At 42.6% G+C, this 15030-nt stretch overlaps 2 protein-coding genes across 3 annotated transcripts; one reads left to right on the top strand and one right to left on the bottom strand.

The window, feature by feature from the left end:
* Positions 1 to 742: 742 nt before the first annotated feature.
* LOC129562942 (ribonuclease CL2-like) lies at positions 743 to 1168 on the bottom strand. The gene has a single exon (XM_055436451.1). The coding sequence runs from the start codon at positions 1166 to 1168 to the stop codon at positions 743 to 745; it is 426 nt and encodes a 141-aa protein (XP_055292426.1).
* An 8087-nt stretch (positions 1169 to 9255) lies between these two features.
* Positions 9256 to 10160, top strand: LOC129563164 (non-secretory ribonuclease-like). 2 transcript variants are annotated; one of them, XM_088840351.1, is made up of 2 exons: positions 9256 to 9328; positions 9502 to 10160. In XM_088840351.1, exons 1-2 carry the CDS (start codon positions 9256 to 9258, stop codon positions 9981 to 9983), a joined length of 555 nt encoding a protein of 184 aa, XP_088696477.1. In that variant the 3' UTR covers positions 9984 to 10160. The 2 variants fall into 2 exon arrangements, with proteins under 2 accessions (XP_088696477.1, XP_088696478.1); XM_088840352.1 differs by having other exon boundaries at positions 9264 to 9335.
* The last annotated feature ends 4870 nt before the right edge of the window (positions 10161 to 15030 follow it).

Raw genomic sequence — 15030 nt, 5'->3', positions numbered from 1 at the left:
ACTGATGCTAAAGCTGAAACTCCAATACTTTGGCCACCTCATGAGACGAGTTGACTCACTGGAAAAGACTCTGATGCTGGGAAAGGTTGGGGGCAGGAGGAGAAGGGGACGACAGAGAATGAGATGGCTGGATGGCATCACCGACTCTGTGGACATGGGTTTAAGTGTACTCCGGGAGTTGGTGATGGACAGGGAGGCCTGGCGTGCTGTGATTCATGGGGTCGCGGAGAGTCGGACACGACTGAGCGACTGAACTGAACTGAACTGAACTGTGAGCAAGTCAGCCCAGCCGGCCGGGCTTGTGTAGCCGCCCCGTGGCAGCAAGGCTTTTCCAGGGTAGATGCCTTTTATGAGCTAAACGGGCTTACTCCCTGCGACCTCCGCCCCCAACTCCTTCCACCCCCATCTTGTCCTACACCCAAAAACCTACACCGTGGGGAGACTTTTCTGGTGGTCCAGTGGTTAAGACTCCACTCCCAATACAGGGGCTCAGCTTCCATTCTTGGTGGGAGAAATAAGATCCCACATGCCCGTGTGGATCCCCCGGCGCTCAGTCAAGAAGAAAAAACCAGGGTCGGGTGTGGAATGAGGGTCTGGGGAGAGGCTAGGAGAGAGAGATTCTCGTGACTAGGAAAAATGAGGGATCCGCAGGCAAGAGAAGAAGCATTTACAGGGAAGACTTTGGCGGAGCCTCAAAGCTCGGGAGGTGTAGAATGTTTCCCATGTCAGAGCTGGGAGGAACCTAGCTATCCAGGTGAACAGGGGCCCCGTCCTTACAGCCCACACGGATGGGCCTGATGGAGTCCTTCTTTTGGTAGTGGCAGTAGGGGGGCCGGGTTCCTGCCTTGGCAAAGCAGTCTGTGACGCTGACGTTGTGAGAGCTGTTGTGGCAGCTCTGCAAGGAGCCGCTGCTGGTACAGGGCACAGCTGGAGTTGTGCAGAAATCGGCTATGGTGGCCAGATCCTCGTGAATGAAGGTGTTGATCTGCTTGCATCTACCCCTGTGGATCAGCCACCGTCGCCTTATCATCACGTCACAGTACCGGTGCTGTCCCCCAGGAACCCATGACCTGGGGTTATCTATGTGCCGTCTTGAGAAGGGCAGGCCTGGAGTGAAGACAGTTAGCTCCAGCAGGAGGAGGAGGAGAAGGGTCCACTTCAGATTCATGTTCCCTGTGAAAGCAGGTCAAGGAAGAGTGGGGTCAAGGAGCAGGCTTTGGTCCCTTTCCCTCAAGATAACTATTTCTAAGAACTCTTGGCCCAAACACTTAATGTTCCTGATGGCCCCTGTTGTTTTATAGTCACTAAGTGTCCAGCTCTTTCATAACCCCCATGGACTATATAGCCCTCCAGGTTCCTCTTTCTTTGGGACTGTCCAAGCAAGAATACTGGAGTGGATTGCCAGGGGAATCTTCACAACCCAGGGATCAAACCCGCATCTCTTGCATTGTAGACAGGCCCCTAGTTATGCTTACTCTTGTACTCACGGAAACTGCTGTTCTCACATCCCCTCTCCACTTCACCGCCCCCACCCCTTCTTTTCTCTGAGAAAGTGATGAGGAGAGAAGAGAAGGACTTGCCCAGAAAGAAGGTGCCTTTCACCCACTCACCCCTTAATGGGTCTGACATACACAGGTGTTTCCAAACTCCCCGGTGATTTTTCTCCTTACTCGAGTAGTTAACCTAAAGACGTATATCTCTGAAGTGTTTGCATATTTCAGCCTCCTGATTCCACAGCCTGTGAATGAAGCAGGTGTCTCTGCCAAACCTTCCCTACAGTGGGTGAGCTTGAAGGGTAATTGACAATCCATATGCCTTGCATCTTAGAAAATATTTCTGCTTTCTTAAATTACTTATGACTGTTTTAAATTTTGTTTAAAAGAAAGTGGGTATATTCAGTTCTAAGAGAGTGAACTTCATGTTTCCCTCTCAAAGTCCTCTGCCTCGTGGAGGCAGAATAAAGACTCTGGCTTCTCTATGTATAAGGAGTAAGGACTGGGTGTCAGGTTCCTGTTTCTGGGACTAATATGCCAATTCCTTTCTTGAATACCTGAGAGTCTCAGGGCAGGGCTTTTGCAGAGCAGATGACATCCATGGAGACAGATATGTCCCTCTCAGTGGTGGATATTCCTAGCAGAAATGGAACCTTCATTGCCTTCCCTCTTTCCTCTAATCCTATAGGAATTATATTATGGACATTTTCTTCCCAGACTGTAAGGGGAAGGCCATTTGGAAAACTCTCAGGTCTGTCAATGATCTTAAACAGATTGCCTCATAGGACTCATTTCATGTTTACTATTTCACACCCAGAATCTTGATCAGCATCACACAGAGTATCTATGACATCACTACAAATATGAAGACGGAAACCTGCAGTTTGGTGCCTGTCTGTCACAAACTTACTCTTGGAGGTGGGCCAATCACCTCATCCTACTCATCTCTAAAGTGAAGATTACAGACTAGAAATCTCTTTCTGTTCAGCCATTTTCTGTCTTTCAAGCCCTAATAAAGCATTACTTGTGTGTATGAGTCCATGTGTGATTTTCTCTATGTACCCTATTGGCTTATACATGTTCAGGTAGGGAGAAATATTTTGTTTGCAAATTGAGTTTCCCTTTGTGATTTGTTAACCCAATTAAATCTAATTTTTCTGACAAATAGTTGTTTGTGAATTTAGGCAAAAAAAATTCAATCACTTTTATGTAAAGATTATATTGTTTTTGTCTCCACAATTTAAATTTTTGTGCATGTTTTTATTGTGGGAGAAGTTTTTGAGACTTGGGTCTGCATTTCAGTAAGGGAAGGGAAGAAGTCAGTATACACACCTTTCAGAACTCCAAAATCAACTAGCCTAGCAGACCTAATAATGAGGGTGGGGGAGGGGCACCCACAAGTTGTAGTGTAAGTAGATTTCATAGATCTTATATTGATAGTTCTCCTCGGTAGATAAGCCTCAAAAGCCTTTTGTCTATTTTGGCAACAAGGCAAGTGATTGATAGCAGTCAGGAAACTGAGTTGGGATATCATAACTAGATTTCAATATCCTTTAACTTTTGCTTGATCATTAGCCAAGAAAGAGGAACTGTCTCTTTTCTAACTTTACTATCCTTAGCTATTCTTGTTTAATTCACACAACAGTTCTGACAAGTATGCTATTATTTACAGAGTTCACAATTGCGTGTGTTCATGGTGCTGCATAACTGGCCATATGGCTTAAAGTATCCCACCCTCTGGTGTGTTTCACATGGCCAAGTGTCAATAGTAAATAGAGCATCTCATTTCTGAGAAGTAGTAGAGCTCTGATTCAAATCAAAATCCTTTACCTGACCTTAACTTTTTTTTTTTTTTTAATTTATTTGGTGGTGCCAGCTCTTAGTTTTGGCACCCGGGATCTAGTTCTCTTACTAGGAATCGAACCGGGGCCCCACTGGGAGTGTGGAGTCTTGCCACTGGACCACTAGGGAAGTCCCTGACCCTAACTTTCTGAAGAGGCTATGTGGCAGGCCTCATAAAAAAAAAAGGTTTAGAAATTTATTCTCCATGAAAATAAACTTGTCCTTTTGTTGAGGAAAGGGTATCTTTGTAATGTGAAACTAACCTAGTTCTCTGAAAACAACCAAGAAGGAAAAGCACACTACCTAAAATTAGTAGTTGTGATTAGTGGCACCCTGCTTATTTAACTCATATGCAGAGAACATCATGAGAAACTCTGGGCTGTAAGAAGCACAAGCTGGAATCAAGATTACCAGGAGAAATATTGATAACCTCAGATGTGCAGATGACACCACCCTTATGGCAGAAAGTGAAGAAGAACTAAAATGCCTCTTGATGAAAGTGAAAGAGGAGAATGAAAAAGTTTACTTAAAGCACAACATTCAGAAAACTAAGATCATGGCATCCAGTCCCATCACTTCATGGCAAATAGATAGGGAAACACTGGAAACAGTGGCTGACTTTATTTTGGGCGGGGGGTGAGGGTAAAATCACTGCAGATGGTGACTGCAGCCATGAAATTAAAAGACACTTACTCCTTGGAAGGAAAGTTATGACCAACCTAGATAGCATATTAAAAAGCAGAGACAATACTTTGTCAACAAAAGTCCGTCTAGTCAAGGCTATGGTTTTTCCAGTAATTATGTATGGATGTGAGAGTTAGACTATAAAGAAAGCTGAGCGCCAAAGAATTGATGCTTTTGAACTGTGGTGCTGGAGAAGACTCTTGAGAGTCCCTTGGGCTGCAAGGAGATCCAACCAGTTCATTGTAAAGGAGATCAATCCTGGGTGTTCATTGGAAGGACTGATGCTGAAGCTGAAACTTCAATACTTAGGCCAACTCACGCGAAGAGCTGACTCATTTGAAAAGACCCTCATGCTGGAAAAGATCGAGGGCAAGAGGAGAAGGGGATGACAGGATGAGATGGTTGGATGGCATCCAACCGACTCAACAGACATGAGTTTGGGTAAACTCCGGAAGCTGTGATGGACAGGGAGGCCTGGAGTACTATGGTTCATGGGGTCTCAAAGAGTCGGACATGACTCAGTGACTGAACTGACTGATTGACTGATTAGTGGCAGTTACTGAACGATATGCAGACTAACCAACTAAAATTTATATGAAGAGATTTAGTGTAAGGTAAAGGTGCACAAGTGGAAAACTGTAGACGAACCAATCAAGAAAATCATAGAAGTGTAATTCAAATACAATTTTAAAGGTGGGGAGCGTGGTGGCAAATCAGTCATGATATTGTGTGAGTCGCCTCTCAGGACACTTGTAGCAAGCTAGATGAGCAGTATCCGAGTGAACAGGTTGTGATCAGTAGGTAGGAGAGTGAGTGAAACCCCTGAACTATAGCCACCTTCACCAAAGTCAGGGACTATTCCTCTCTAGTTGATCCCTTGTGGTGAAAGAGACTCAGTGCACCAACATCTCCCGATTCTTAAAGATAACACAGGAATGCAGGTTTTTATGTGAATTATCCCAATTTGAAGAGTTAATATCTAAAACCCAGTATTAAATGTAAAATTGTATATGCCAATCCAGAGCAGGTTTTTGAGCCAGCTGCATCCCCTGTGACCACAGTGTATGATTTTTAGTTCATATTATAGACATTTAAGTACAGGTCCTTCTACCCAGGGTGGTTGTCAGCATCACAGAAGGGCTAAACTACCTCTAATTCCTTTTGACATCCTCATCTCTCATGAAAATTCATTTCACAAAATATACGTGGAAAAAAAACTTGTTTCATGATAACAGATGTTAATGCATTTTAGGCAGAACAGGATTTCCGGCAGAATCCTATTAGCACTGCACTGAGTCCTACCTAGGTCACCATCATGTCAATGTTTACTTAAAGACATCAATGGTAAAATAATTGCATTTCTAGATGACAGAAATATAGAAAGGCAGTAAAAATAAATAACGTGGATTAATTTTCGTGGCAGACTGTACAGAACCATTTAAGGACCTAATCTAGTTTTCTAACTTAGAGGTTAGACCAGAGATTTAACATCTCACATTTTCCCTGTCTGTACAATGTCCCACAACATCTTCTTAGTCTAGAATGCTCATTTATTCCCTAAAGTCCCTAAACTCTATTTACCCTTTATAACCCTGCTCAAAAGGACATTCCCTCTGGAAACCTTCTTATTCCTTTGTCCGCAGTGCCCCTCAAAAAATGTCTTCACACGGTGTTTTTACCTCTGTCACACTGTAATAAAATCATGGGTCTATCATAATTTTGCTCTGCTTCTCTGAGGACCAAGAGTACGTTTCATGCATCAAGTTATACGCCATGACTTCCATAGTTTCAGGAATGCAATGAATATCCACTAATGCTCATTTTATAAGTTGAAAATGTGTTTTCCTGTTAACACTGAGAAATGAAATGTACTGGAAAGATAAATGGTGGCTCTAAGGCAGACTTTTGTAGAAAATAGCACAGATTGAAAAGAATGCAGGAATTCAAGCTCTAGCTTGGAATCCCCACTATGATACTAAATGTTCATCTCTGGTAGATCTTTTAGACTTTCTTTCAGGTGTTTTAGGTTATGCTACTTCACAGGAAGTGAGAGCAAAGATCAGGCCAGGGTAAAAACAAAAGCAAGTGAATTCAGTGCATGGGAAGCAGGGGGGAAAAAAATGACAGCAAGAACAGAAACTCATAGATGCAAACTAACTGCTTATAGGATTTTGTGCAATGAGAAATCCAGAGCTCAAGTTTCCAGCACAGGGAAGTGAGGAGATAAAGAAGATTTGGGTGAGATGGTGAGGAGGAACTGGGACGATTACTAAAAATTAAACGGAGACCTGAGTTCCTCTTGTGCAAACAAGCCTCCCTGACTCTTATTTGCTGAGTACTGAGCCTTCCTTTATGCACTTTAGTCTTTCAAGGTGTTGCCCCAAGCTGAGTTATAAAATCTAAGGCCATTCTGCAGCCAGTGATACTTTTATTTATTTATTTTTTTAATTTAATTTTATTTTATTTATTTTTTTTTTACAGTTAAAAGTATTTTTATTAAAAAAGCACAAATGCAAAGAAATGAACAGAGGAAAATTTATGCGTCGAACCTGGACTGGTCACTTATGATAAAATACATGCTACAATTCCATTCTCCCCAATCATTCCACCTTCACCCTCTCTCACAGAGTCCCAAAGACTGTTCTAAATGCCTATGTCTCTTTTGCAGTCTCTTATACAGGGTTCAGGTTACCATTTTTCTAAATTCCATATATATGCGTTAATATACAGTATTGATGTTCTTCTTTCTGGCTTACTTCACTCTGTATAATTGGCTCCAATTTCATCCACCTCATTAAAACTGATTCAAATGCATTCTTTTTGATGGCTGAGAAATATTCCATTGTGTATATGTACCAAAGCTTTCTTATCCATTCATCTGCAGATGGACATCTAGGTTGCTTCCATGTCCTGGCTATTATAAACAGTGCTGCAATGAACATTGGAGTACATGTGTCTCTTTCAATTCTGGTTTCCTCGGTGTGTATGCCCAGGAGTGCGATCGTTGGATCATATGGCAGTTCTATTTCCAGTTTTCTGAGGAATCTCCACACTGTTCTCCATAGTGGCTGTACTAGTTTGCATTCCCACCAACAGTGTAAGAGGGTTCCCTTCTCTCCACACCCTCTCCAGCATTTATTGCATGTAGACTTTTGGATAGCAGCCATTCTGACTGGTGTGAAATGGTATCTCATTGTGGTTTTGATTTGCATTTCTCTGATGATGAGGGATGTTGAGCATTTTTTCATGTGTTTGTTAGCCATCTTTATGTCTTCTTTGGAGAAATGTCTGTTTAGTTCTTTGGCCCATTTTTTGATTGGGTCACTTAGTTTTCTGGAATTAAGCTGCAGGAGCTGCTTGTATAATTTGGAGATTAATCCTTTATCAGTTGCTTCATTTGCTATTATTTTCTCCCATTCTGAAGGCTGTCTTTTCACCTTGCTTAGAGTTTCCTTTGCTGTGCAGAAGCTTTTGATTTTAATTAGGTCCCATTTGTTTATTTTTGCTTTTATTTCCAATATTCTGGGAGGTGGGTCTTGGAGGATCCTGCTGTGATTTATGTCGGAGAGTGTTTTGCCTACGTTCTCCTCTAGGAGTTTTATAGTTTCTGGTCTTACATTTAGATCTTTAATCCATTTTGAGTTTATTTTGGTGTATGGTGTTAGGAAGTGTTCTAGTTTCATTCTTTTACAAGTGGCTGACCAGTTTTCCCAGCACCACTTGTTAAAGAGACTGTCTTTTCTCCATTTTATATTCTTGCCTCCTTTGTCGAAGATAAGGTGTCCATAGGAGCGTGGGCTTATCTCTGGGCTTTCTATTTTGTTCCATTGATCTATATTTCTGTCTTTATGCCAGTACCATACTGTCTTGATGACTGTGGCTTTGTAATAGAGCCTGAAGTCCGGCAGGTTAATTCCCCCAGTTCCATTCTTCTTCCTCAAAATTGCTTTGGCTATTCGAGGTTTTTTGTATTTCCATACAAATTGTGAGATTATTTGTTCTAGTTCTGTGAAAAATATTGTTGGTAGCTTGATAGGGATTGCATTAACTGTATAAATTACTTTGGGTAGTATACTCATTTTTACAATATTTATTCTTCCAATCCACGAACACGGTATATTTCTCCATCTATTAGTGTCCTCTTTGATTACTTTCACTAGTGTTTTATAATTTTCTATGTACAAGTCTTTTGTTTCCTTAGGTAGATATATTCCTAAGTATTTAATTGTTTTCATTGCAACAGTGAATGGAATAGTTTCCTTAATTTCTCTTTCTATTTTCTCATTATTAGTGTATAGGAATGCAAGGGATTTCTGTGTGTTGATTTTATATCCTGCAACTTTACTGTAATCATTGATTAGCTCTAGTAGTTTTCTGGTAGAGTCTTTAGGGTTTTCTGTGTAGAGGATCATGTCATCAGCGAACAGTGAAAGCTTTAGTTCTTCTTTTCCAATTTGTATTCCTTTTATGTCTTTTTCTGCTCTGATTGCTGTGGCCAAAACTTCCAGAACTATGTTGAATAGTAGTGGTGAGAGTGGGCACCCTTGTCTTGTTCCTGACTTTAGGGGAAATGCTTTCAGTTTTTCACCATTGAGGATAATATTTGCTGTGGGTTTGTCATATATAGCTTTTATTATGTTGAGGTATGTCCCTTCTATTCCCACTTTCTGGAGGGTTTTTATCAAAAATGGATGTTGAATTTTGTAGAAGGCTTTCTCTGCATCTATTGAGATAATCATATGATTTTTATTTTTCAGTTTGTTAATGTGGTGTATTACGTTGATTGATTTGCGGATATTGAAGAATCCTTGCATTCCTGGGATAAAGCCCACTTGGTCATGATGTATGATCTTCTTAATGTGTTGTTGGATTCTGATTGCTAGAATTTTGTTAAGGATTTTTGCATCTATGTTCATCAGTGATATTGGCCTATAGTTTTCTTTTTTTGTGGGGTCTTTACCAGGTTTTGGGATTAGGGCAGTGATACTTTTAATCTGAAAGTCCAGACCCAGTGGCAGAGCTGTGCCCTGCAGGATGCCTAGAATTAGGTTTCCTACAAGAGAAGCAGCAGTGGTGTGTCCCTGGGGACACAGGGATTGGCAAATGATGAAACAGAGGCTCATTGCATAAGTGGGCCCTGTGCCAGCCTGTGGGTTTCTTCATGCCCTAGACTTAGAACCCTCGTGCTTCTGCTGGCCCCACCCACAGGGAATGCTCTATATCTCCAATCCCCAGGATGAGGGTGCACCAGCTGCCCCTGAGCCGCACGACCATCAGCTGGATCTGTTCTCCCAGGAGCCATAGCAGAGGTACTGGGTAAGACAAGGAGCCCTAGAGTTGAAGTTAGTGCCCAGGGCACAGGACTTTGGGGTGCAAAGGAGAAAGGAGTTAGAAACACAGTGACAGCTGGGGTCTGCTGGGTGAGCGAGGAGGCTCTGTGTTATTAGTTGCCGGGATGCAAAATATGCCTTTCTTTTCACAGGAAACATGGTTCCAATACAGCAGGATTCTCGGCTTTGTCTCATTTTGCTTCTGGGGCTCTTGGGAATGGTGATCTCACTCCATGCCCCACCTGGTACTTTAACCTGGGCTCAGTGGTTTGAGATTCAGCACATAAATATGGCCTACCCTAGATGCAACGACGCAATGCGAGTGGTTAATAGTTACCGTATGAGATGTAAAAATAAGAATACTTTTCTCCATGAAACATTTGCTTATGTAGCTGGTATTTGTTACGCCCCAAATGTAAACTGCTCTAAACCAGACGAGATGAACTGTCATAAGAGCTCAGTCCGAGTGCCTATGACCTACTGCAACCTCACAGGAAATGCACGGAATTACACAGACTGCCGTTACCAACAGGCACCGACACGGAAGATGTTCGTCATTGCCTGTGAGAACAGATCACCCCGGGACAGTCCCAGGTACCCTGTGGTTCCAGTTCACTTGGATAAGATCATCTAGATTTTGGGTCAGCACTTTGGCCCATGCTTACCTGCCAAGTCCCATGGTCATAGTTGCAGTCCTATCCCCCGATCCCCCGGGGATATCAGCATCCGTCCTCATGGCACCAGCCGCCCTGTGCCCTTTAAGCTTTGCTCAGCTGAAGCTACATATGTACCCACAATAAACTTCACAACATTTCACGCAAAGCTCTGTGTGTCTGCTTGTGCCCTTCTGTCATGTGGCTACATCCTGGTCTAGAGGCGTTTCTCCTTCTCAACAGAGATTTGTGGGGAAATGAGAGACATAAGGATAAGAGGTTCCTATGTCTTGAACTTGTGCAGACTTTTCCTTCTCTCTGCTGTAGGGCAGGAAACTGAGGCTTCCATTCATAGCTGACTATTTCAATACCAGGAGGCACAGAGTCCTCTGTAACTAGAAACAAATGTATTTTATTCTGATCTAAGAATCATACACTAAATGATAGCAGTAAACTATATGATGTAAAAATGAAGAGAAAGGGGAATATCATAACTGTGATAAGACCAAAAGAAAAAGGCAAATTTTAGTCTCAGAGATTCACTTTTAAATAAGTATATCAAATCTTCAGGTGTGCATGGTCATCTGAGGGGTGGATCCAGAGTTTGAGTTTAATGTGGAATGATATAAAGTGTTCGGTTCGTACACGATCAGATTCTAGCACTACCTGGAGAAGGAGTGACACTCTTTTCTGAGAACTTCTATGTCCTGGAGGAGAGAACAGCCTGCCACGTGCTGGAGAAGGTGAGGAAGGAGAACTGGAATGGGGTCCTCTCCCAAGGATGGGTCAGTGGCTCATTCACATTCGGGTCAGGACTCTGGAGACGTAGACTGACAGAAAAGGGGGCAGATAGCGACAGTCCCTCCTCTCCCTCCATCACAGAGCTGCACTCAGGAATCAGTGAGGAGCAGGAAGGGAAAGCTCCTCGCACACTGGGCCCAGGAGCAGCGTTCAAGTGACTGCTTGGGAGACAGGCTGAATCTTTCGCAGGACTTCACTCAGAATAAACAGAGGTGGCTTGTCATCAGATCTGTACCTCTGTCCTTGAGTCTGGTGTTCCTGACTCCCTTTATATCAGCTCCTTTTCCAGGTCCAGATATATAGCAATTTCCTTTCCTCCCACTGTCCATATGATCATTCATTCTTGTTCTTGGTAGTACTACACACCAGCTGCACTGGAGCATTTTCTCTGGAGAAGCCATTGGAAGATTTGTTCCTCTGGTTGGAGCTATTGCATGCAGACCCTAGGTTTGGAAAATTCTGGGGCTCAGCAGAAACCACTGACTTCAGCTTAATAAACAGTGGAAAGATAGGATCTCACTCTTCCAAACGCCTTGGAGTAGCAGAAGGAGGAGTTGGAATACCGCAAGGCTGGAGTCACATTGGCCATGATGCAGGATGCAGTGAACCTGCCTTGTCTCTACAGATCACGTCTCTCTTCCCAGACATGGACACAGCATCTCTAACGGTTCACTCAGCTGCCCGGTCCCTCTCGGCCTTGTGTCGTCTTCCCCTCCCCCATCACTCATTCCTTCATTCATGCAGCAGGTAACCGATGTGCAGGGATTGTCTTCCAGATAGCTTTCTAAGGTCGTGCGGATGCAGTATAAACAAAGATACACTTCTGCCTATTCTACTGGGAAGAACTGAACTTACAAAATTATTTCTTTTCAGGTGATAAGTGTCAGGGAGGAAAACTATACTGAGGAATACAATGTATAGCCATCTCTCAGTATCTTCAGGGAATTGGTTCCCAGAGCCCAGCAGATATCAAAATTCACAGATGCTCGAGTCCCTTATTACAAAAGGGCCCTCCACAACCACGCGTCTCACATCCAAACAGCAGGCCACCTGTAGTGGGTTTCAGTTAGTTCATAGAAATGAATCTGCAGTGCGGTTGTCAGGGACCCAAAAAGGGGTAAATTCTGAGCAATACAAGAATTCGGTCATTCAGAAACTAAGAGGATAGTCATACCAAGAGAAAGAGACCATTCAAAGGGCTTGACATGAATATGGATTAGTCATGTTAGAAAAATAAAAATTAGTCTTGCAGGACAAGAGCATTTTAATCATGAGCGTTAATGATAGAGGTAGAGGCTCAGGTGCTTCATACCTGTGAGGATACAGGCAAAGAGCAATTTCTTATGGGGTACCAATGGAGCATGTCAGATACTCTAATCATGTGACCTGAAGACGAGTCTGCCAGCTGTGCAGGAACTGTGGGACAGTCAGGAACTCGTGCTCCCAGGCCAAATCCCAGAGGCAGAGGATAAGGTAACGGCAACACAGCAGAAGAAAAAGTTCAGATTTGGGATTATGTTTCCAACTTCAAACGATCAGATTTCAATGCAGGATTCAAAGTGGCGGGAGAGGGGAACAGAGACTTCCTCTTGTCAGGAAAATGTAACTTCATCATCTCACAGGAGCCCCTATTGTGAGCCCCTCCCTCCCTGAGGCCACGCTCTCCCTCCTGCCCTTAGGCTTCCCCACCCTCTTCCTGCTATTTCCCTGTTCCTCAGCTTCCCCAGTTCCTGTGCTGAAGATTGGGTTGGGGTCAGAGGGAGGTGGCCCTAAAGCTTAAAAGTAGCTCATCTTTCCCAGGAGGCATGAGGATTCAACACAGAGCAAGGAAGATTCTGTGCTCTGTGATGACAAATCCGTGGCTTGGCTCCCACCACCCTCTGAGATAGACATTCAAGATCTGGCTGCATTAAACCTGAGGCCAGCAGCACGGTGGCCACTATTAGAAAAGTTAATTGTTCACATCAGCATATTCCAAGGACACGATCCTTGGAGTCCACTTCTCTTCCCTAAGCCTCCATTTCCGATTTCATAAAATGCTCAGAATAGTACCCAATCTCAAAGAAGTCTTGGAGGAGTGAAAGTCGTTAGTGGTTCCAACACACTTTGTAAGGTCCAGCATGAAGCGAACGGGCAGTTCACATTGTTACTGCTCCTGCTTTATGTTCTAACATCAGGAACATTGCAAAGCAATTTCCTCTGGAGGGTACAAAGAGGGTTGTCTCAAATGACCCTCAGATCAGGGCAAGAAGGTCCCAGGGTCAGGTCAGGAGATGTGAGAGGAGAGGAATCTGATCTAAACCCTGTGACTGGTTTTTGTCTGTAACTGAGATTTTACGCACTGTTTCCTTTTGAATCACCTAAGGGAGAGAGACGGTGACAACATGGATGGACCTATAGGGTATTACGTTTGGTGAAATGTCAGACAGTGAAAGACAAATGCTGTATGATTTCACTTATATGTGGAATCTAAACAGCAAATGAGCAAGCATAACAAAACAGAATCAGAGTCATAGATACAGAGGACAAACACGTGTTTGCCAGAGGGGAGTGCAGTAAGGAAATGAAAGAGCTAGATGAGGGAGATTAAGATGTACAAAATTCTAGTTATAAAACAAATGCGTCTCAGGCACACATTCACAGTGTGCGGAATACAGTCAAAACTTATGTAGTATCTTTGGTAACAGATGACAACTAGATGTCATGGTGTTCATTCTGAAATGCACAGAAATATCAAATCACTCTGCTGTGTCTCAGGAACGAACAGTGTTGTAGGTCAATTATACTTCACAAACAAACAAATGAAACAAACTCATAGGAAGAGATTAGATTTGTGGTTACCAGAGGTAGGGGATGAGAGGGAGGAGGAATTGGATGAAGATAGTCAATCATCATCTTCAGGTTAAACTATTTTCAGGTTAAAAGATAAATAAGTCCTACAGCTGTAATACACATGATAAATATAATTAACACTGCTGTATGTTACATATGAAAGTTGTTAAGAGAGTAAATCCTAAGAATTCTCATAAAAAGGACAATTTTTTCTATTTCTTTAATTTTGTATCTATATGAGATGATGAATGTTCACTCAACTTACTGTGATAATCACTTCATCATGTTTGTAGGTCAAATCATTATTCTGTACACCTTAAACTTATCTAGTGCTGTGTGTCAATTCTATCTCAATAAAATTTGAAGCAATAAAAAAGATTGAGGCAAGGAGTAGGGAAGAGAACACAGAAATCCTGCTCTCATCCTCAATTCAAATTACCTATGAAAAATAGTCTTTTTTGACACTAAAACTTTACTTATGTTATTAAACATAACTGTTTAATGGATAACTGTTATTTGTGTCTGAAGTCTGAGTTATAATTTCATAAGGACAATGCCTACTTCAAAATTCTTAGTATTTCAAGGTATATTGAACTCAAAACTGGTGACATGAGAGAACTTAGTGAACGGGGAACAGCAGGGTGATTAAAATGGACAAGAATACTGAGTAGATCAAATCTTTCACACATTCCACTGAGTTAAAAAATACGACCACGGCACACCATATGGACAGTACCAAATCTGGCACAAGACACCAGGACCCACCTATACCAGGTCAGTGCACTTATGAACTTACCAGAAATTCAGTCTCACCTGGAAGGTGAAATTTGTCTAAAGGGGAATCAAGAGCCTTAGTGGCAACTGATAATGAGAAAAAATGACTTCTTCATTTCCTTTTTAACAAAATGTGAGAGCCTTTTGCCACAGTTCTTTCGTTGTGAGCAGTTATCTCAAAAACAGAGATTCAAAACCAAGAGGAGGATTAAATAAATTCATTCATTCATCTGTTTTAATACCCTCTACACCTTCCCTGGATTTTGACCAACTTCTGACCCACAGGGTCCTCCACAGCTTTGACTGTTCAGGAGTTCCTCCAGCCACAATGTCATGCTGAAGGCCCTTCCCTCCACGTACTTGGCCTTGCTGAAGATGTTCTAACAGTCTGAAAGAGCAGTTACACTGTCCTGAGAAACAAGGAACTGTTATGGCTTAATGTGCAGCTTATCAGAACTCTGATGATGAAAAGAAAACCGAAGTTTCCCTCTCTTTCTCCATTTCCATCTCTCTGAGATCCTCGTGCACACATCAGGCAAATTCCTCTCACATTCTTTTATGGTGACTGCAACAACTCCAAACCTTATACCGCCTCAGGAATAAGTCCAGCAGAAGATAGCC

The sequence above is a fragment of the Moschus berezovskii genome, chromosome 9 (genome assembly GCF_049115385.1).
Source record: "Moschus berezovskii isolate FMDL1 chromosome 9, NW_MosBer_1.0, whole genome shotgun sequence".
Classification (NCBI taxonomy): domain Eukaryota; kingdom Metazoa; phylum Chordata; class Mammalia; order Artiodactyla; family Moschidae; genus Moschus; species Moschus berezovskii.
This window is presented reverse-complemented; position numbering and strand designations above follow the sequence as displayed.

What these genes read in the sequence shown, in the direction of transcription:
- LOC129562942 (XM_055436451.1), bottom strand. Translation starts at nt 1,168, where the DNA reads ATGAATCTGAAGTGGACCCTTCTCCTCCTCCTCCTGCTGGAGCTAACT.
- LOC129563164 (XM_088840351.1), top strand. Translation starts at nt 9,256, where the DNA reads ATGAGGGTGCACCAGCTGCCCCTGAGCCGCACGACCATCAGCTGGATC. An exon ending in TCCCAGGAGCCATAGCAGAG is followed by an intron (nt 9,329 to 9,501) that starts GTACTGGGTAAG and finishes TTCTTTTCACAG; the next exon opens with GAAACATGGTTCCAATACAG.